The 23872-nt window shown below is 38.9% G+C and overlaps 1 protein-coding gene across 3 annotated transcripts in view; it reads right to left on the bottom strand.

The window, feature by feature from the left end:
- Positions 1 to 23872, bottom strand: part of NSRP1 (nuclear speckle splicing regulatory protein 1) — a 37195-nt gene that overhangs the window by 5135 nt on the left and 8188 nt on the right. For 2 of the 3 annotated variants that reach the window (XM_038375387.2, XM_038375381.2), the window contains exons 3-5: positions 8833 to 8889; positions 7325 to 7456; positions 6059 to 6266 (exon numbers count right to left, since the gene is read on the bottom strand). In XM_038375387.2, coding sequence (XP_038231315.1) covers positions 6059 to 6266; positions 7325 to 7456; positions 8833 to 8889 — 397 coding nt within the window. Of the gene's footprint in view, positions 1 to 6058; positions 6267 to 7308; positions 7457 to 8832; positions 8890 to 23872 lie in introns of those variants that run through there. The other variant, XM_038375385.2, reaches the window with a different exon arrangement.

Genomic DNA, 23872 nt, shown 5'->3' with positions numbered 1-23872 from the left:
TAAAAATAAATTAATGAATATGGATTTTGTATCTTTTTTCATTTTAAGAGGGAAATATACTTTTTACTCAGTTTTACTGGGATAGGAAAAAAGGAGATGTGTTAACACACACACACACACACACACATACGTATTAGTGAAAATATATACAGAGAAAATATAATGGTTACATGTGTATTGGGCATAGCAGTTCTACAGCCAGCAGCTTTCAGAGTTGTCCAAGAAAGTTTTACAAATCATCAAAATGTATCAACATCTTTGTAGAGCTATGTGCAAAACTATTATTTTTGTCAATTTTATTTTTCATCTTCACATTGAAGCAGCCCCCAAGAATTAATTTTTCTGTGCTTATTGTGACGGGGCAAGGCCAGATGGCTCTAGAAAAGTAGTGGGATCCCTGGTACCAGGATAAGTGAAATGGCAGCTGCTCCAGGTCAATTAAGACACCTGGGGCCAGTTAAGAACTTTCCAGAAGGCAGGGAGAAGGCTAGGTTGATTGGGACACCTGAAGCCAATCAGGGGCTGGCTGAAACTAGTTAAAAGCCTCCCACTCAGTCAGGTGGGGGTGCATGTCAGGAGCTGTGGGAGGAAGTTGCGCGGCTGGAGAGACTGAGCAGTACGCACCATATGAGGCACAAGGAAGGAGGCCCTGAGATAAGGGTGAAGTGGAGCTTGAGGAAGTGAGGGCCGATGTGGGGGAAGCAGCCCAGGGAATTGTACATGTCATGTTTCTAAAAGGTCAGCTACCATAGCTGATACTATTAGGGTCCCTGGGCTGGAGCCTGGAGTAGAGGGTGGACCCAGGCTCCCCCCCGCCACCTTTGCCCCCTGATTAATCACTGAGACTGGGAGACAACTTCTCCTCACCTCCCTCGCTGGCTTATGATGAAAATGGCGCAGTAGACTGTGACACTTGTCTCTAGAGAAAGAAAGGTTACGTGCAGGGTCACGGTGAGCCTCTGAGGCTAGCGAAATCCGCCAGGAAACGTGGGACCCACGGAGGCAAGGACAGAGGTTTGTCACATTATATAAAACTTTACATGGCATGGTATACCTTGTACACAAACCATAACACCTAGCATTCCTCTCCTACCACTCATAAGCATTTGGTTTTGTTTTAACCAAAGAGGAAAAGGTCTAGTGAATTAAAAACTACAATACAATGTGAGAGACAAGGTGGGTAAAGTAGTATCTTTTATTAGAACAATTTCTCTCACTAACAGAAGCTGGTCCAATAAAAAAAGATATTACCTCACCCACCTTGTCTCTCTAATATCCTGGGACTGACACTGCTACAACAACACTCCATAATACAATGTTTAAAAGATAGACTATCCTAACTTTTTTTTAAATTACCATTGGCTTCTTTTTAAAATTTTGCCTAAATAAATTAATTCCAAAACATGCAAACAAAAAACTGTAAAAATAGTTTACAGGGATATAATTTACAAAATGTGGAGAAAGTTTAGGCTCCAGAGAATATCAATATCATACAAAATCCTCCTTTACAGAGGTGGACTAAAATTCAAAATAAAATTTAAAAAGACAAGTAATAGCTTTTTATCTGATTGAAGACAGAGATAAAGTCAGCAACTGACACACCCTCTCACCCTGCCTGTCCTCATAACTACCCCTCCAGGTGCAGCCTGGGCAGTTAATTGGCCCACCTAATCACCTTCACCTCACACAAGACCTGAAGAGGTTGATACCCCATCACAATGACTCAAATGGAAGATCCTCCTTACCTAGGGGGAGAGAGACATGAAACTATTACACATAAGACATAAGACTATTGTATAGAGGACATGCTGTTTGAGAAAGCCTATTAATTAAAGCCTGGTATACCATTGGCATAACCAGTGTTTGAAATACTGGAACTATGCCATGACAGCAGGACAACAGGGGTTCATTGCTGCTGATGTGCCAAGAGTATATTTGTGTCTTTGTTTCCCACAACTTCACAATACTTTAAGAACATAAAGTAGAGAAAGTAAATAAGGAAATGTTATTTACCTCTTCTCATAACACAAGAACTAGGGGGAAACCAAATGAAATTAATTGGCAGCAAGTTTAAAACAAATAAAAGGAAGTATTTCTTCACACAAAGCAGAGTCAACCTGTGGAACTCTTTGCCAGAGGATGTTATGAAGGCCAAGACTATAACAGGGTCCAAAAAAAGAATGAGATAAGTTCATGGAGGATAGGTCCATCAATGGCTATTAGTCAGGATAAGCAGGGATGGTGTCCCTAGCCTCTATTTGCCAGAAGCTGTGAATGGGCAACAGGGGATGGACCCCTTGATGATTCCCTGTTCTGTTCATTCCCTCTGGGGCACCTGGCATTGGCCACTGCTGGAAGACAGGATACTGGGCTAGACTGATGTTTGGTCTGACCCAGTATGGCCTTTCTTTTCTTCTTATGTAGAAGATGGCAGTTTTAGATACCAACTAAAAGAGTCAGAAAAAGAGTGCATGATAGAGTTGGAGGACTTTTTTTTTTTTTTTTTTTTTTTTTTTTAAAAGATAACTAAAAAGTCAGGAAAAGGGGCAAGGAGAGTGGAGGTATCAGACTAGTTAAAATACCACCCTGGCTTATGCAGGAAGTGAAGGAAGTTATAAAAATTAAAAACAAACAATATATAACAAGGGAAGAAAGAGGATGTTGATAATAATGAATACAAATCAGAGGCCAGGAATTGCAGAAAATTTATGAGTGAAGTAAAAAGACAAAGGAGAAATCTATAGCCAGCAGATTTAAGAACAATAAGAGGTTTTTGGTATATTTGGAACACAAAAAATTCTTACAATGGTATTGGTCCTTTACTAGATGGAAATGGTAGAAGTGTCAATAATAATGTAGAAAATGCAGAAGTGTTAAATAAATATTTCTTTTCGGTATTTGGGGAAAACAAGATGATGTAGTATAATATAGGATGATAATAAAACACTTTCCATTCCAACAGTAACTCAGGAGGATGTTAAACATCAGCAGCAAATGTTAGACATTTTAAAAATCAGCAAGTCTAGATAACTTACACCTAAGAGCTTAAAAGGGCTGGCGAAGGAGCTTGCTGGACTGTTAATGTTAGTTTTCAAATGGGTCTTGGAACACTGAGGAAGTTCTAGAAAACTGGAAGAAAGATAATGTTGTGCCAATACCTAAACAAGGTAAATGGGACAACCAGGTAATTGTATGCCTCTCATCAATCCTGGGCAAAACAAAATAATGGAATGGCCAATAAGGGACTCTATTAATAAAGAATTAAGCAAAGATAATATAATTAATGCCAATCAACATGGGTTTATGGAAAATAAATAATGTCGAACTAATCCAGATTTTTTTTTTTTTTTTGGAGATTACATGTTTGGCTGATAAAAATAATAATGTTGATGTAATATACTTAGACTTCTGTAAGGCATTTGACTTGGTACCATATGACATTTTGATTAAAAAACTAAAAAGATATAAAAATCAACATGGCACATATTAAATGGATTAAAAAGATGGCTAACTGACTGGTCTGAAAATGGAAATGTAAACAAGGCATCACTGGGCAGGTGTGTTTCCAGGGGGGTGTCTCAGGGATCGGTTCTTGGCCCCATGCTATTTTACATTTTATCAATGACCTGAAAAAAACCCAAATCATTACTGATAAAGTTTGCAGATGACGCAAAGGATCCAGGAGTGGTAAATAATGGAGAAAAGGTCACTGATACAGAGTGATCTGGATTGCTTGGTAAACTGGGCTCAAGCCAAACAAACATATGCATCTGGAAACAAAGAATGTTGGCGATACTTACGAGATGAGGGACTCTATTCTGAGAAGCAGTGGCTCTGAAAAAGACTTAAGGGACATGGGGATAATCAGCTGAACACAAGCTCCCAGTGTGATGCTGTGATCCAAAGGGCTAATGCAATACTTGGATATACAAACAGTGGAATCTTAAGCAGGGACGTTACTTTACTGGTACAACCACTGCTGAAATACTGTGTCCAGTTCTGGTGCCCATAATTCAAGAAGGATGTTGATAAATTGCAAAAGGTTCAGAGAAAAGGCACGAGAATGATTAAAGGATTAGAAAACATGCCTTATAATGATAAACTAAATAGACTGAGCTCCTTGAGTCTAAGAGATGGTTAAGCGGTGAATTGTCCATAGTTTATTAAGTACCTGTATGAGAACAAAAATGTGATAATGGGCTCTTCAACCTAGCAGAGAAAGGTACAACAAGATCCAATGGCTGAAAGTTGAAAGCTAAACAAATTCAGTCTGTAAATTTTTAACAGCAAGAGTAATTAACCACTGGAACTCTCTACCGAGGGTCATAGTGGATCTGCCATCACTGGCCATTTAAAAATCAAGACTGGATGTTTTTCTAAAAGATCTGCTCTAGTTCAAACAGGAATTAATTCTGGGACTTTTTATGGTCTGTATTATACAGAAGGTCAACTAGATGGTCACAGTGTTCTCTGTGCTTTTGGCCTTAGAATCTATAAATACACATGTGTATTAACATTTCTTTATTCCTCTGTCATTAAGACTTTGTACAATTACTTAATGGCTTTATTTAGAATTGTACTAACTGTATAAAAATAATATTTCCCTCTTAAAATATGGAAGACATTAAATCAACATGTATTCATTTATTTTCAATAGTTCTAGTAGAGAAAAATACATTTTAAAAGTATTTCCTCCCCCCCCCAACGTGTGTCCAAAAATGATAGTTAGGGGCCCTGGAAAGGTTGGAAAGGATAAAAGATGCTCAAAACCATGTGGCCAACTCACTGGACAAAAAAAGGGGAGAAAATAGAAGGTGAGAGCAGGAGGCATGGAAAACTGTCAAAAATAAAATGGATGATTAATCCTGTCCCAGCATAGGCAGTAAACTAAATGACTTCTGAATGTCCCTTCCAGCCCTACATTTCTATTACTACTACAGAACCCCACAGAATCATAGAATATCAGGGTTGGAAGAGACCTCAGGAGGTCATCTAGACCAACCCCTTGCTCAAAGCAGGACCAATCCCCAACTAAATCATCCCAGCCAGGGCTTTGTCAAGTCTGACCTTAAAAACCTCTAAGGAAGGAGATTCCACCACCTCCCTAGATAACCCATTCCAGTGCTTCACCACCCTCCTAGTGAAAAAGTTTTTCCTAAAATCCAACCTAAACCTCCCTGCACTGCAACTTGAGACCATTACTCCTTGTTCTGTCATCTGCTACCACTGAGAACAGTCTAGATCCATCCTCTTTGGAACCCCCTTTCAAGTAGTTGAAAGCAGCAATCAAATCCCCCCACATTCTTCTCTTCTGCAGACTAAACAATCCCAGTTCTCTTAGTTTCTCCTCATAAGTCATGTGTTCCAGCCCCCTAATCATTTTTGTTGCCCTCCACTGGATGCTTTCCAAATTTTTCCACATCCTTCTTGTAGTGTGGGGCCCAAAACTGGACACATACTCCAGATGAGGCCTAACCAATGTCAAATAGAGGGGAACGATCATGTCCCTTGATCTGCTGGCAATGCCCCTACTTATACAGCCCAAAATGCCGTTAGCCTTCTTGACAACAAGGGCACACTGTTGACTCGTATCCAGCTTCTCGTCCATGAAACCCCAGGTCCTTTTCTGCAGAACTGCTGCCTACCCATTCGGTCCCTAGTTGTAGCAATGCATGGGATTCTTCCGTCCTAAGTGCAGGACTCTGCACTTGTCTTTGTTGAACCTCATCAGATTTCTTTTGGCCCAATCCTCTAATTTGTCTAGGTCCCTCCGTATCCTATCCCTACCCTCTAGTGTATCTACCACTCCACTGTTTTCCCCTCATCCACAGAGCCAGTTATCTTGTCATAAAAGGCAATTAGATTAGTCAGGCACGACTTGCCCTTCGTGAATCCATGCTGACTGTTCCTGATCACTTTCCTCTCCTTTCCATCTACAACCTAATTCGGAGACCAGGATGAAAACTCTGTGCACCATATCTATGACCACTATCTGTAACAGCAAAAGGCCACACTTTCCTTTTGAGGGAGAGTCAGATTGGTTCAGCGTAAATCTCACCCTCCAGTGCTGCTTCCTTTTTTTCTCTTTCCTCCTCCTCAGCCCTTTCTTGCAGTTTCTTCTTATAGGCTGATGTCACAAAGGCCTCTTTGTCTTCAAACTCTCCCCCTTCCATTTCACGCTCCTTCTGAATTTTTTTTTCCATTCTTTTTTCCTGCTCCTGCTTTCTTACCTCAGCTGCTTTGAGGATATTTTGGATGTATTTGGGCTAAGGTGGAGAAAAAAAAAAAAAAAAGAGTAATGAGATGGAATCAAGGTGGCTGAGAAAAGACAAATTAGAGTTGCTAAGTACACTTAAAAAAATCAGTTTTTAATGGAACAAAAATGGCAGTAGCCAGGCCAGCTGGTTTATACTGTTGCCACTGCTGGGACAATGATCTCAATGAACTAATACAAACATTTTTCAGCTCCAGATCATTGGAATTTTCTCCTCATTAATGAAACAGCTGCATTTAACAAAATCTGAGCCTAGCTTCAAGTGGTGTACTGCTGCTCAGACCAAGATCAAATGCTTTCAATACAACCTTTCTTCCAGCAGTTTTCCATCTTGTGATAGTTCTCTCCCTCTTCAACTTGCTATAAGGGAATGGGAGGCATTCTTTATTTAGACCTATCATAGCCTGACAAACACTCCATTACCAAATGCTATGAGCAATCATGAAAATGTGATTTGTCATGATAATTCAGCCATTTTCTAGAATAAGAAATTGGGCTGCAAAAATTGGTTCACATGTTACAGATGAAATTTAAGTACTTTAGCTTCTTGACAGACCCTATTGCAGCTGACTCGTGAGAGGCATATTCATTGCTACAAAATTTGGTCAGGTTGCCCAAAGACAGCCCTTCCCCCATTCAGTTGGGTTGCCTGTTACTGTATTAATAATACTGTTGTAGTGACTAAAGGCGCTATCAGGACTATCCCATTGTAACAGGCTCTCCAGAAATTCACGTGGTTCTTGTCCCACAGAACTTATGGGTAGGAAGCTATGCAGAGCCTGTTGTCCTCCCAATCAACAACAGAATAAAATGGGACTAGAGTCCTGAAATATTTGATGAACTACCAGTTTTACAACAACTTATAACTACCAGTCTTACAACATCACAATTTTATAGAACACAATTTTGAGCACAACACTTGTGGGCCCTGCTACAGAGTGAACAACGGGTTACTAGGATATCAAAAAACTTAGTAAAATCAGTTAAATAGCCATGGTTATTCCCAGCATACAGAGGTAACACAGACAGCATACATTTTCAGTTATGGACCTTTTTGTCATCTTTTCCTGAGAGTACTTTGGCATTACTTTCTTTCTTCTGCTGCTGCATTTCATCATAAATACTGTCATATTCATACACTGTGGAGTCTTCTGCCAAGGCCTTCTGAATCTCAAGTTTGGTCTTAAAAAAAATGAGAAACACAGACCAATGAAGCCTGCAACTTTAAGCTTTTAAAACTTTTTATTCATATATTTTGCTTTAACTACATTAGTTCATTATATAAATCTACCAGGAAACTGCACATAAATTCATCATAACTCCATATACAAAGTCCTTTGTTTGGTATCAGAGTTAAAAATAAGAGTAATTAGAAGAAGAATGATATTTAGGAGATAAGAAAAAGAATACAATGAGAAAACATAATAATTACAGCAATTAAGCTATTATGTATCCTGCTTAGTGGAGAATTACCCATCAAATAATATCCCTAGCTCAGATTCAACAGGATTTTTTTTAAATAAATACAAATAATAAAAAGTTTAGCCAATTTGTCCATCTACTTTTCTACATAGTTTTCTCTAAATATACTCCTAAAGATCATCTGCAGAACTTTATCCTGTGCACTTTACCTCCTATAAATAACCTTGTATTATGTTTGGGCTAAGTGTAATTGTTTTCCTATAGTTGGATCTCTTTACAGAAGTATCATATTCCTCCTGGACAACTTTCCCTTGAATACAATACAAGACTCATAGTTGGCAAGAACTCCATTATACAAGAACTCAACACTTTATCATCTTTAATTTCCTTAAAACATTACATTCTCCCTCCAAAAAAAAGTTGTTTAAAATATTCATTCAATAAAGTATCACTACATTCTACATCACAGAAAGAAATGCAACTTCTCATGGTTTTACGGGGTGTTGTAAACTATATTCAGCTCTATGGAAACTTCAGTTACAAAGTTTGCATTTGGCTATTTTTCAGCTACTCCTGGACACAGCCAAAGAATCGCAAGAACAGTCTTGTTCAGAAAAGTGGAATAATTTATTACACCCGTAGAAACATGGAAGTTAAAAATCAGCCTTTGTTACGGGAAGACTCCTACTTCACATTTGCTAAATTAGAACACCAAAAATTGGAACTAGAGAATTCTAAATCTGTTTTTAAAGAAGTCTTGTATTGCAGATGGGATGCAGAAAATCACCATGTTTGAGTTAATTTTTAAACATTAGTTCTAAATGTGAAGGACGTGCACACATTGCAGCATGTGTGGCAATGCATTCTGGGATGCACTGATGCATGGAGAACTGGGAGTAAAGGGCCTGGCCAAACTAGTTACAAACGCATGGTTAAAAAGGGAGTCGTCTTATCCACACTGCAAAAAAAAAAAACAAACCAAACAAACAAACAAAAAAAACCTGTGTTGAATGATTACAGGAAGACAGCCAGCCTAAATTGCTGGCAAGGGCAAAACATTGTTAGCTGGCATAGTTACTAATGACAGCAATTTCTTACTTTGTTAGATGCATGAGGACTCCCACACCCCAACTTACTTGCTTCATTACTTGCTTTTTTAATGCTTCTTTTTGTAGACTCTCACCCACAGATGTCTATTAGAAGATAACATTATTAGCAATAAAATTAGATTATTGTGTTTACACAGGTTATACTGGGTGTTATTTTTCTAACACTATAATAATCCATAGTTTATTTTTTTTAATAAAGGGGTTTCACTGTATTATAATTTTTACAGCTTTTTTCTGAGGAGTCATAAGAAAAACTGAAAATTAATTAACACATAAAATAGATCAGTGCACTGTACCACGGAAACAAACTATCCCAAATTAGTATAGAAATAATAATCAGTTTTACAACACAATTTCCAAGAAAATTACCTCACCAAAGAACAATACAATTTGGTCCAATCCAACAAAATAAGCAATCTCTGCTCAAGAGATACTTGAAAGTGTAATACCACGGGGCGCTGGAGCACTGATTGTGTGCATGTGTTACATATAAAAAAAATTATCTGTGTTGAGGTATATTAGCAGAGCAGTGGTGAGAGAACCCAAGACTGAAATAGCAAGAGGTAATGCAGATCAGACAGAAATGCATTGGCAGTGATATAGAGGGAAGATTAAACCGTGACTACTCACACTATGATCCTAAAAAGGAGTACTTGTGGCACCTTAGAGACTAACATTTATTTGAGCATAAGCTTTCATGAGCTACAGCTCAAGTCATCGGATTTGTTAGTCCCTAAGGTGCCATAAGTACTCCTTTTCTTTTTGCAAATACAGACTTACATGGCTGCTACTCTGAAACTATGATCCTAGCTAATGCAGAATCAGCCCCTCAATTTCCTTAGCACTAAACCGTGCTCAGTTTTTGCTACCAAAAAAAAAAAAAAATTGTGGAAAATGAAACAAAACCCACAGTGTATTAAGTACTTAGGGGTCTGTTCTCCCATCAATAGATTAATCTAATTTCTATTAACATTAGGGAGTTGTATGTGAACATTGACAGATAAATATAGCTGCAAGTTTTTTAAAGGTTAAAAGATTTCTAATGCCATAAAACAGGAAGGTCTTTGGTCAGAATTCACATGGCCTGTGAATTCATCAGCTCTATAATAATGGCCACACTATTAACTACAAAGTTATAGGAATTTGCCAATTTAAAGGTAACAATTTTAAAAAAATCATAATGATCTTATAATACCTCGGATATAAATGCCAAGAAATTAATTTCCTGACACAATCTCTGCAGATTATGCTAGTTGATCTGCCCTCTTTTCTTGCTTCCACTCTTCACCTTTATTTTTTGCTGTAGACTAATTAGTGTCCACTAACAAGTAGACACATAACCACATTAGTTTTGTGTATTTGTACTTCCATAAATACTATGTGCAAATAATCTCCCATGGAATCACAATTACACAAAACTTGTGACGTTACATACACACACACCCCTCTACCTCATAGTACAATATCAGGCATGAAAGAATTGTACACAACACCATAACCAGATACCCTATAAGTATTCCTGCACTTATGAAACAGTTGTTTTGATCAAGTCCTGAGCTATGTTAGTAGTTTTGTAATTTGAAGATACGAAATGCCCCCGAGTCTGAACTATGGTCATGTTACAATAACCATTTAATCCATTAATCTTTTATTTTAAACTTTTCAAGATTTTTTAATATGCCAGAAAATAGCAGCATTAGCCTTCCATAGTTTAAGAAAACTAAACATAAACAAACTGAAAAAATTAAACTGAAAATGTCAATTAAGACAAATACAACTATATCAGTTTTCTAATCATATTTTTAACTAAAAATGTCTTAGTTACTGTTGTCTTTTTAACCACATCTCTCCCCCCACCTCAAACAGTAGACAATATTTTGTTTGTTAAACAGATTCATTAAGAGGACATGGCACATTGCCTTGTTTATGTAGTTAGGTATCAATTAGCAGTCTTTTCTAGGGGGAATACTGAAAAAAACCTCTCTTTTGCATTTTGGCAGCTGATTTTTTTTCAATAATGCATGAACCATGTTCAACATCAGATTTTTAAAAAGAGCGTTTGTCACCAATCACTAATAAAAAAATAAAATGAAATGAAAAGTTGCACTGAGGAAAGCCAAATAAATATACCACACACAAATTCAAACAGATCTGCTGATAGATGCAGCTTCTGCTTTCATTTGGTGCTTACAAAATAGCAATGTGCCATGTACCTCATTTCATATGCGTTTGACATCATGTCAACACGGAAAAAAGCTGAGTGCTGTTTCTCAACACGGAAAAAAGCTGAGTGCTGTTTCTCAACATGGAAAAAAGCTGAGTGCTGTTTCTCAACATGGAAAAAAGCTGAGTGCTGTTTCTCAAGCTTTCAACAGAATTTAGTATATCAAATACAGATCTCTTCACTAGCTTATTCCAGCAGTAAGTGCACGTAAAAAGAACCAAACTTTTATAACTCGGGTATCCCATCTCTATACCCAACCAAGGCAATATCTCTGAAAGAGCCCCTGATTGTTTTCTATAGCACAGCAACAGAACCAAACGGTCTTAGGGTAGTTGTCAATATTTTGAAGAATATATACAGGTGTTCACTGAATATTAGAACTTATATTAATTTACTTGTACTCAATTTTTTTTTTTTACAAGCTTTCTGCTATAATGTAGCCTACCTTCAGGGAAAGAATACTAAAGCAGAAAGAAGCTTAAACTATTCTAACTATTATTTTCAAGCCCTTCCCCTCAATAACTAACTTCCTTCAATATAAGTGACCAATATTAGACAAGTAAAAGGAGGACTAGAAAAAGCAGCTCTGAAACACTGCACATTCTAATGCTCTATTTTGTTAAAGGTTGAAGCTGTGTATGGAGTAGGCCTTGGCAGGAGAGAGAAAAACCTAAAGTTATATCCAGGCTTCAGAATGGTAAATCCTGTAAAGTTGAGTAATAATAAATAATAATAATAATAATAATAAAAAAAAAGCAAAAAAAAGCATGCTGTATACTTTTGAGGAACAAACAGTAGTGACTCCAGGATGGAAAACTGAGGATTACAGTTATCCCTATCATTAAGGGGCAGCTCTCTTATCTAGCAGTGGATAACCTAAGGTGTGGAAATAAACCACATTCTAGGCCCAGGGTTTGTGAAGCTGAGCATGACTCACAGACAACAATAATGAACTTATTTTTAGCAGGGTTTCAAACCCATTGCTGTTCTGCTACATCCATTAGTCAATTCACAGAATTACTGCAGTGGAGCCATCTGCCTTGCACTCCCGCCCAAATGTAAACCATTCAAAATCACGTACACACACAGTTTACAGTTACAGACTAACACGGCTACAACTCTGAATCAGCAAAAACGAGTACTTGTGGCACCTTAGAGACTAACAAATTTATTTGGGCATAAGCTTTCATGGGCTAAGACCCACTTCATCACTGCATGGTTGACTTGAGGGAGGCTTCTCTGCTCCTTGAAGTCTTTAAACCATGATTTAGGGACTTCAATAGCTCAGACATAGGTGAGGTTTTTCATAGGAGTGGGTGGGTGAGATTCTGTGGCCTGCGCTGTGCAGGAGGTCGGACTAGATGATCAGAATGGTCCCTTCTGACCTTAGTATCTATGAATCAGATGCATGGAGTGGAAAATAGCCCACTTTAATTGAATTATCTTGTTAGAATTGGTAAGGCAACTCCCATCTTTTCACGTACTATGTATATATATCTTCTTACTTTATTTTCCACTCCATGCACCTGATGAAGTGGGTCTTAGCCCATGAAAGCTTATGCATAAATAAATGTGTTAGTCTCTAAGGTGCCACAAGTACTCCTCATTGTTTTTGCAGTCTACAGTGATGCTCATGACTACATCTTTTACACTGCAACATACTTTTTGGACTGGAATTAGGATGCATTCATCAACATTTTCTATATTTTCGAACATATTGAATTAATCCTGACTTCATTAATATATTTCTTTTTTATTGTGGTTTTGATAAGCAAATTTTTAGAACAGCATTTCAGATTCTTTTCAAATATTTATTTAAAACTAAACTAAACAGTAACATTCATTTTAATTTCACATATATTACATATCTCCACAACATCATGTGACCAGCAGTATAACTTTCCTAATATAAAAGACTATTTAGGGCTGACTCTGACATAGTGACAGTGTTACACAGGAGACTTGGAAGGTACACTACAGTTTACTTTGATATAACTTAAGTCACTCAGGGGTGTGGAAAAGCCACCCCCTGAGCAACGTAAGTTACACTGACCGAAGAGCCGGTGTGGACAGCGCTATGTCAGTAGGAGATGCTCTCACACCAACATAGTTACTGCGGCTCAGGAAGGTGGTATAATTATGCCAACAGGAGAGTGTCTGCACTAGCAGCACTACAGCAGTGCTGCTGTAGCAATTCTAGTATAAGCCTGCCCTGAGATACGACTCCAGTTCTTGGGGAACAAGGTTGCCTTCTGCTTGGCATATTCACAGATTCCAAAGCCAGAAGGAATCACTGTGATCATCTATCTGACTTCCCCAGAACTTTTCCCCAAATAATGCCTAGAGTTTATCTTTTAGAAAAAACTTTTAGCTAACTTTCCCTTGAGATCCAGCTATAAGAGCAGGCTCTCCTAAGGGCCCCATCAGGGTAGAGTGGAGGGGAAAGAGGAAAAAACTATTTCTGTATTCATATCAAAATATCTGAAACACTGGTTAGAATGTTTTTCTTCCTACTCAGCCTACAAGAAATCAATTTGCTGGTCTATAAACATTATAGAAATACAAAATATATGGTTCTCATTTTTGTACATAAAAGTCTAAAGAGGTCCACCTGTCATTTGTCTGTCCAGAGTGTCAGTAAGTTTAAGGAAAACAGCTCCAGTACAAACACCTCTTCTTATGGTTTGTGGGTGACAATTTCCTGTTCTGCTATGAGCACTGATAGATGAGAACTTCCTGTTCTTTTGTATTGTTTTTACTTATCAACAGTTCATTTATTAAAGGCCCTACAAACTCAGCAATCTGTCTCATTCTTTCTGTTTGTCCACAATCAAGCTATTCTTTGGAGGTACAAAGCTTATAGTGTAATATTTTCTGTAAAGAGCAAATATTTTAACCCTATATTGAAAATAAACAGAATGCTCCTGTGTAAACCAAGGAAAACTTCTTATAATAGCATTAAAGCGCTACAGTACGTTACCCCTGAAAAATCTTCCCAAATCCCTCTTGGTTTCTTTTTTCCCCACATTTGAGTTTGAGCCTTCTTTCATGATTTTTCATATACCAGTACACTCTCCTAATTCTTGTCTGCCAAGCAACCTCTCTCTCTCTCTCTCTCATTTTAAATAACTTCTTAAAATATATTTCTTCTTTACAATCATTCCTACATTGGTATGGAGGGATGTGAAGACCACATTACTGACCAGTGTTTTGAATTGTTTAAGGTATGTCTCACTGTGATTAAACATGTGAAATATGTATTTTATAGCACTATGAATGCTGTACAAAAAGCTCAGTAATTCAAATGTTAAAAGTCCTCAAATACCTAAGCAAAAAGGAGAAGAGTAAATCATGTGATTATATGTGTGTATGTTTTGAAGAACGTAAGGTGCAGTCTGACAACTTTTAATTTCCCTGTTCTTCTAATTTAATATAGACCCATTGGTCCCATCTGCTCTAGGAAATGGACCAGTTGCCGACACTGGGTTGTCAGCAATGGTTCTCCCAGAATTGGTGCTGAAAACCATTTAACTGCTAGTGCAGATGTAGCAAAACCATATTCTGCACTGTTACAGAAAGCAAGACTGAGGCCCATTGCTGACAACCATTTTCAGCACTGAGTCAGTTTCCTAGTGTAGATGGGACCTTATTATCTGGGCTTAAATTAAAAAACTCTTGTAAAACACGCAAGATTAAGAATGTCTCATGGAAAATTTTAGGACATTCAATTACCTTAAATTAGGATCTCGATGTGCGTGAGAAACACCAGTGCATTCTTCCACTGACATCTCAGGAAAGGACGTATGACCCCAATGAAAATTTAGACCACCTACAGCAGAGTGTATTTTAATAAAGCTACACTCAAAGTACTTTTGATTAGGGGTAAATTCTCTTTTACGGATTTGTGAGGGCGGAAAGCATGATCTGTGATTGCCACCCAAACCTTATGTACTGCAATTATTTGTACGCAGGACATTATATACTGCCTTATCCTTTTCTTTTAAATGGTTTCTCACTTTAGAAGTAAACTGCCACCTTAGACCCGCATCATCTTTCTCTGACAAGATATCTACCAGCTTTCTGGAGGTTTCTCCTTCAAGGCATTCAACATTAGGTACACAGGATCAATTATTTCTTTTTGTTTTATAATTCATTTCAAAGGGATATGAAATTAGATTTAATGACCCATCAGACAAATTAAGCCAGAGTTAATTTTAATCTCCCACTATAATCAATTGGTTTTAACTTGGTATGCAGAAAATCCCTGGCTAATCGCCAACAGTAGAGTAAGTAGAGTTATTAATTGGTCAGTAAATGAGAAAAGCTGAGATGGTTAATCTGTTCACAAAAGCAAAAACTTTCAGTGTCAGATTTTAGGCTATTGTTGTAGCCCCAAGGCTTAACTACAACATGTTATCCTCACCAAGTATTCACATGAAACCAGACAAGTGCTCAGCTGGAAAGACAGCTCTCATCTTGACAAGGTGAAAATATGGGGCAAAGTGAGAGACCCAATAAATAAATAAATAAAAATCTGGAAATAATCACAGTAAAGGTTTTTATCTGACATCCATAAACCTAGCATCTAAGCACCTGCAAAAACTGAATTAAAGCAACCAAGTCTAGTGAGCTATGAGCTTATCTACATGTGAAACACTATAGTGGCACCGCCTGCACACCATTGGAAGGGGCTCTCCTGTCGGAGTAGGTAATCCACCTCCCCAAGAGGTGGTAGCTAGATCGATGGAAGAATTCTTCCATCAACCTAGCCTTGTCTACATCTTAGTTCGGCTTAACTGTGCTGCTCAGCAGGTGTGGATTTTTCACACCCCTGAGTGACAGCTGGGTCTACCTAACTTTTTAGCATAGACCAGGCCTTAGTTTCTGCCCCCTCATCATCAGGTTGTTGGAATTTGTGCGTGCAGATGCATGCACACTTGTGAGAGAGAAAGACACCTTCTTCTCCTCCTCTTTTAAATTATTCCTCTTAGTTGTTGTGGTTGAAGATTAGGTTGTGCGTAAATTCTACACTTCAGTCTGAAGCTGAGGAGGGCCTATGACCATTCTTCTCTCCTCTGGAAGAGAGGTGTATGGTTCTTGTATGTATGGCCAAGAACCCATCATCCCACATTTGGATTATCTTCTCTGTGAAACATGCTGATGGTTCTCAAAAGCAGGTGATACTGGCTTCCTAGGTAGAGTGTATGTAGTCTGGATTCATGAATAATGACAGGTTTCAGAGTAGCAGCCGTGTTAGTCTGTATTCGCAAAAAGAAAAGGAGTACTTGTGGCACCTTAGAGACTAACAAATTTGTTAGTCTCTAAGGTGCCACAAGTACTTCTTTTCTTTTTGGATTCATGAAGCAATTTACAGTCCTGGAAAGTCCTGATGGAAGAAATACAGTGGCTACAATGGTCAAGAAAATAAATGATCTCTGTTTCTATCCTGACTGTGGATTAGGACCGCAGGAGATTCTTGTATTGAATACTTCTACCTTAGATTTTCAACACAGGCATTCAAATGTCCTTCCATCCCTCTTTCATTATTGTAGACTATCAGCGAATCCTGGTGATATAATAGCGTGGTGCCATATTTCTGGCTGCGTTCGGTGTACAATCATAGCCCAAGGAATGGAAGGTTTGACAAAATGCTATCTGTTCACCATTGTTTTCTCTGAGGATGCTGTTATGTTTAACTGGATCCATGTGGTTCTGAAGGTGGACAACAATGAGAGCCACCATCCTGTTTGAAGACTGTGTTTGGAGAAGGTTGTGGTCTGCCAAGAATAGAAGGGTGATTTTTGCGCGCCCTATGACCCCTCCTAAACTCAAAAACACTTTGGAGTCATATGTGTAGGATTAGCCGATTGGAGACAAGAGGTGGTCAGTTCCAATACAAAGTTTGGGATGACAGCATAAGAGATGTTGTCTGCGAGGGTGTTGAACTCTCTGAAGAAAGTAAGTCTTGGGTTTCGCCACCATAACAGTCAGCATACCTCTTGGTCACTCCAGGACACCTTTTTATGTCTGGAAGTCTGCGGACAATTAGTACATCTATGATTATTTTAACTGTTGACTCACAAGTTAAGTGCATACATTTAGATTGTTTTTTTAATCCCTGTGGATGCTCTTTTCCGTTTAAGTCTGGATGGAATTAACAAAATCAATCAATCAACAATGTGAGATTCATTATTAGAGTTCCCCATAGCCTTCATTTTAAGAGGCAGCATTTCTAATGTTATACTTATAAATTACGGCAGGAGATAAGATGCAGGGCTATGAAGAACAGAAAATAATTTTGGCCCAAAGTAAGAGAACATCTCTAATAATAGCATAGATGCCTTCCAGGATATAAAAATGTGTTACAGTACTATTTCATTAACTTGCTGAAATCATTTTAATTGTGGACATTCACAAAACAAAAGCCAGTGGAAGCCAAAGTTGATCCCCAAAAAGACAGCAGAATTAGATCATCATATTGACCTGTTCACATCGTTTCTAAAAATCCTACTGTATATATATTCCATACATTTTAAATACATGATTAGTTGTTAAATATAAGATAGGACAATATCCAAGCTGGCAAGGCCAGCTATCCCACTACATTCAATGACCTTGTTTGCACCATGACAAATAAAATTATGTTTTAACTTGAGTTAGCTTACTCAAGGTAAAATCCTAATGATGACAAGACAGCTCATATTTCACATGAGTTAGCAGGTCAAGCTAAAGACTATGGGCAAACCTACTCTTTAACTTGACCTGCTAACTCATGCAAAAACTACAAACTGCCTTGCCTTCATTAGGATTTTATCTTGAGTTAGCTAACTTGAGTTAAGAACATATCCTTTTTTGTAGCGAAGGCAAGACCAAAGATAACTGGATCACAGATCATAAGTACAGTACTTAGTTCTTCTCACATCACATCAGGAATCTCAGGATTTGACTCTCATTCATACTAAGTCCATCTCATACAGCTTTGGCAAAAAAAAAAAAGGAGCCTTAAAGGAGCTTAGTTACACCCACTTTAAGGCCTTATTATATTGCAAGAGCAGTGTAAAGTATCATGAGAACTTATCTAAATGGGGAAATTTACTGGAATAAGAGTCTCCATACAGGGATCAGCCACACTATCAGAGGCTCGTTCACCTGCGCATCTACCAATATGATATATGCCATCATATGCCAGCAATGCCCCTCTGCCATGTACATTGGTCAAACTGGACAGTCTCTATGTAAAAGAATGAATGGACACAAATCAGACGTCAAGAATTATAACATTCAAAAACCAGTTGGAGAACACTTCAATCCCTCTGGTCACTCGATTACAGACCTAAGAGTGGCAGACTCCAACGAGAGACTGCTGAATTGGAATTAATTTGCAAACTGGATACAATTAATTTAGGCTTGAATAGAGACTGGGAATGGATGAGTCATTACACAAAGTAAAACTATTTCCCCATGTTATTTCACCCCCACCCCACCCCACCCCCCACTGTTCCTCAGATATTCTTGTTAACTGCTGGAAACAGCCTACCTTGCTTGTCACCATGAAAGGTTTTCCTCCTCCCCCTCCCTCCCCCCCCCCCCCCGCTGGTGATGGCTTATCTTAAGTGATCACTCTCCTTACAGTGTGTATGATAAACCCATTGTTTCATGTTCTCTGTGTGTGTATATATCAATCTCCCCTCTGTTTTTTCCACCAAATGCATCCGATGAAGTGAGCTGTAGCTCACGAAAGCTTATGCTCTAATAAATTTGTTAGTCTCTAAGGTGCCACACGTACTCCTTTTCTTTATACTAATATGACTACACTAAAGTTCTGCTGGTGCATTCTAAAAGTTGCTAGGACAGGGAAATCTGCGTGGAGGGATCGGAAGTGATACGGAAGCAGGCACCTCACTTGCTGTAAACAAAGTCTCAATTTGCACCGAAGGATGGTCTATTAAACTCCATAGACAAGAGCAGAGCAAACAACAATGCAGAAGTCGTACAGACAAGTCCTAGATGAAGAGGACAGCTACTTTTGAGAAAATGTATCAGAAATACATTTGCATTATTTTTAAAGATTCAAATGATTTATTGCTATAGTCTACGTACTCAATAAAAGGCTTTCTAGTGGTAAGGGAAAATAAAACTCAATTTTAAAGATTTTAACACTGAAAATAGTGAAAGAACAAATCCTTCCCTTGCTATGACAGCTACACAGTAGGTTTTACCTAGCATACTAGAATTAACAAGCCTCCTTTCTTGCTTTATTAATTATTCATGACTAACACTTCATTTAAAGAGAATTTCTGTCCCACTAATATGGACTTTTGCTTAAATGAGCAAGCCAAAGATTTTCTTCTACAGTAACTTACATCCACTAACCAGCTTGGCTACAGTGAGCAGACTTTATAAGATATTATCACCTTTCAAATCCCTTCTAACAAATGCAGCAAGGATGCAGGCAAAATCTTAATGAAATATGCATACTAACATTAAAAAAAGGGAACACAAGTTTGGTATCTAATATATCATCACAATGACCAAGTCAGGTGTGCAGATTCCCCAGCATGGACTTTATTAGAGTTCAGTTATAAATACACAATCTTCAGACATTCGAGATGTAGTTCTGACTGATAAAGTAGCAGACAGGAAATGAAACCCCTCCCAAATGCTGCTCCTTATCTTGAAAAGCCCTGAAATTATTACTGAACTAATAAAGTAATTTTGTTTAAAAAGAAATGATTTTTTTTTTTTTTTATAAAGGCAGTTGTGAGATTATTGCTTTTTGCTGGCTGTGTACCATGCTGACATAACATGGTAAGTTCTGTAAGATTTGTTATAGTGGAGTCTGGTAGTAAGGACATAGTTAAAGAGTATTTCAGCCTCCATTACAAATCCTTTGGAGGAAAGGGAAGTTAACTTAAGCTTTTGTTTAGTTATAAATGTGACGATAAAATTTTCCATTTGCAATCTTTACTTTTCATTGTTTTGTTTTTATATGTAGCATATTAATTAAATGACCGAGATGCTTTCATGAATTTCAGCGAGGCTTAACAGACAGCATTGATTAATATTACTCATATACATAGAAAAATGTTTCTGGACAATAGCACTTGGTTGCTAAGACATGTAATGCAAGTCCACAAGCAGTCTGACTGAAAACTAGTAATTTTCCCACTCATCAATTTCAAATTGCTGAGGTCTCTGCAGTTGCAGAATTTTACACAGATTTTACGTTCTACAACAAAACCAAGATGATGAAATCATTATTTCTTTGGATTTATTTTTTTTCTTCTCTCATTCTGTGTAGAAGGATATGTACTGGAGAGCAATCCTGGGGCTTGGCTTGGGACACCCGTGTTCAAATCCCTGCCACAGACTTCCTGAGACACCTTGGGCACGTCATTTAGGCCTGGATCCACAAAGGAGACTTAGGTGTTGTGATGCTGAGCTTCACAGCGTGTAACTTTTAGAGGCCTAAAAAAATCACCGGAACAACACTGAGATCCACAAAGCTTGACTTCGGCTCCTATAAAATGAATGGGGAGAGACAGGTGCCTTAGAATGTGATGCACAAAGACCGCATGGTAAGCAGGGAGCTGCCTAAGTTAGACAATGGGAGATGCAATGAGAAGCCCCACTCCTCTCTCTGAATTCGGTGCCAAGTTCTGGCTGCAAGGAGGCACCTGTTTGAGAGTCACAAACTGCAGGGAAGACAGGAATTCAGCTGCCAAGGAACTGCCACCTTGCAGGTGAATGCCCTAACCACTAGGCTACAGAGTCATTCTCACTCTTGCTCTGGCCTAATCAATATTTAATTATTCAATTATTTAATTTATGTGGAACAACTTCAATAGGAGAGATTTAGGGAAATCCAAGCCACAACATTCCACAGCCGAGTGTTTGGGTCATTCTCCTCAGGGCGGGCAGATCACTGTTCAAATCCCTTCTCCTCCTCAGGCACAGGGAACACTTGATCCAGCAGTCTCCCACATCCCATGTCTAAGAGGACCATCATGATCATCTAGTCTGACCTCCTGTACATTGCAGGCCACAGAACCTCACCCACCCACTCGTGTAATAGACCTCTAACCTCCAGCTGAGTTGTTGAAGTCCTCAAGTCACGATTTAAAGACTTCAAGTTACAGAGAATCTGCCATTTACATTAGTTTAAACCCGCAAGTGATCCGTGCCCCCGCTGCAGAGGAAGGCTAAAAACGCTAACCACTCAGCTAAAAGTTGTAAAAGTCCTCCTCCTCCTGCTGCTCCTCCCCCTGACTGTTTTGTGTGGAGTTAGGCTACCTCTGAGCTCGCCTACTGGATCAGGCCCCGCATGTGACTTAGGTAGCCAATCAACCTCTCTCCCCTACTTTGTGAATTACTCTGGGACTTAGGTGCCCAGTCACCTAGAGTAGGGCCACAGTGCACACAATCAGAGCCAGAAACATAGGGAACCTTTACGGCAAAAACTTAGGCACCAAGTGAGTTGAGGCGCCTAAAGGATTAGCTGAGCTTGAGGTTTGTGGATCGCAGCAGTGCCTAAAAATCAGGACTTAGATGCCTAAATACATTTGTGGATCCCACTCTTGGTCACACTCTGCCTCTGTTTCCCTTCTGTAATATGGCGTTGCTACTTCACAGGGGCAGTTTGTGAATTGCTCAGAAACTATGCGAATGAGAGACCTCAGATAGATATAGCGTTTCTTTTCCACTTGGATTTGCTCTGGATTTTCCCCCACACACAAGAGAAAAAAAGAACTCAAGTTTAGCTTTAGACAACCAATGGTAATATTAGGGTAACAGATCTCACCTACACTGAAAACTTTTTGAGTGGAAGGCGGAGTGAGCATAATATTAAATTAAATTAAAACATTCTAAAATTAGAGTTTGAAATTCACAGACTCTGGACATGATTAAAATTCTCAGAAATAAATTTTGGTTGATAAAAACTATAACATTATACTTAGATGCTGAAGTTAAATATACTGTAACTCCACCTCCAGAATACTTATCTTCTCTTTATCTATAGGACAACATTTAAAGAGGATAAAGATCCTGCTTTAAACTCCTTCGTTATATAGCAATTTAACAGTATGTTCCTAAGATAATCAATTATTTTTATTTGTAAAATACCCAGCTCTATCCACCACGCATTATACTGTCATCTCAGTGCCTCAATGACAGGAGCATACACCGAACTGTAATTTGCATGGGTTGCTGCACCCTCTGCTGGAGCAGTTAGAAATGATTAAGTTATTAATGACAGGTTTCAGAGTAGCAGCCGTGTTAGTCTGTATTCGCAAAAAGAAAGGGAGTACTAGTGGCACCTTAAGACTAACAAATTTATTTGAGCATAAGCTTTCGTGACCTACAGCTCACTTCATCGGATGCACGAAAGCTTATGCTCAAATAAATTTGTTAGTCTCTAAGGTGCCACTAGTACTCCTTTTCTTTTTAAGTTAATATATATTTTTAAAAGTGAGCTGGATAAATTTAAACATCTTGTATTTTAAACAACTAATTTCTTGGTTACTAGTAAGGCTACAGATTATTCAAACTAATAATACAATTTCCTTTTAACCATTTACTTACTTTTTGCATTTGTCCAGCTTGGACAATAAAAATTAATAAATCAGTTTCGGTTTTGTTTATGACCTGTGCTCTTTCAGGTTCTCTCTGCTGCAAAAACTGGATGGCAATTACTGTTTACATTGAATATTTTGGAACAAATTATTGATTTCTATAGGGCTTCTGATTTTTAAATATTTTATTTTAAAAATCTAAATGTTGGCTAAAATTTGAGTTGACAATATTTTCTTTAAATTTATGTGCTGATACCTTATGCTCAAATTATTAAGGTAAAGGTAAAAGCAAGTGCTATAATCTATCCTCCTGAAATGTTAAAGGGATATGGATCCATTAAAAAAAACAAAACAAAAACACACTGCTATCTGAAAAGGTGAAAACTAGTACTGTGAATAGAATGGGATTAGAGGGGGGAAAATAACTGTTTGTAGTTTATTTACTTTTTGTGTATAGCCATTTCCACCTCAGGGAGGGAGACTGGGAGCGGGACAGTCAAGGAGAGGCGGTGCTTGAGTGCATCAAGGAAAGCTCCGTGTCCCCCAACTGGTGGGATGGGTACCGCAAGGAATAGCGAGATCCAGGCGGCAACCGGTGCAGTTGTGGAGAGCGGTACCGTGAGGTCTACAGTCACCGAGAAGTTGGACCTCGCCTCAATGGGGAGCGGCGTTGAGAGAGCGACCACGACCGTTACCGTGCTGGAGATCTGCACCACGATCAGCAACTTGGAGAGGCGCAGTGCTGCAATGGAGAGCGGTGCACGGAACAATGACGATCTGAGATGTGCCACGAGGTCTCAGACCGTAACCTAGACCTTGAGCAGGACCACAACCTATCGGCTGACGACCACCTCGAGCAGTAACAGCTCTGAGGATCGGGGCTGCAAGACCAGTGCCGCGAGTCAGACCGGCACGTAGCATACGTGCAGTATTGGGACTCAGAGCGGCGCAGTGATGCTGGTCTGGGGCCAGATGGCCCAAACATGGCTGGTTTGCCCCTTGATGGTACTGGGGCTCGAGCTGGTGGAGGCCTCGAGACAAGGGACTCAGGCGCAGTCGTCTCAATGAGCCCTCTAGTGGCCTCAAAAGTGTCCAGAGTGGAGGGCAGCGTGACCTCCTCCACCTGCAGCGGGTCCGGTGGTGTGGGGGACCGAAGGCCCATGCGGGCTGAGGCCTACTGGAGGGTCTGTCAGTCTTATGAGTGTCCTGCTGGGGCTGCTGCATCTGCTTCAAGCCTCTGAGGAAGTCCGAAGATCACCGGCCCCAGGAG

The sequence above is a fragment of the Dermochelys coriacea genome, chromosome 17 (genome assembly GCF_009764565.3).
Source record: "Dermochelys coriacea isolate rDerCor1 chromosome 17, rDerCor1.pri.v4, whole genome shotgun sequence".
NCBI classification, from domain to species: Eukaryota; Metazoa; Chordata; order Testudines; family Dermochelyidae; genus Dermochelys; species Dermochelys coriacea.
This window is presented reverse-complemented; position numbering and strand designations above follow the sequence as displayed.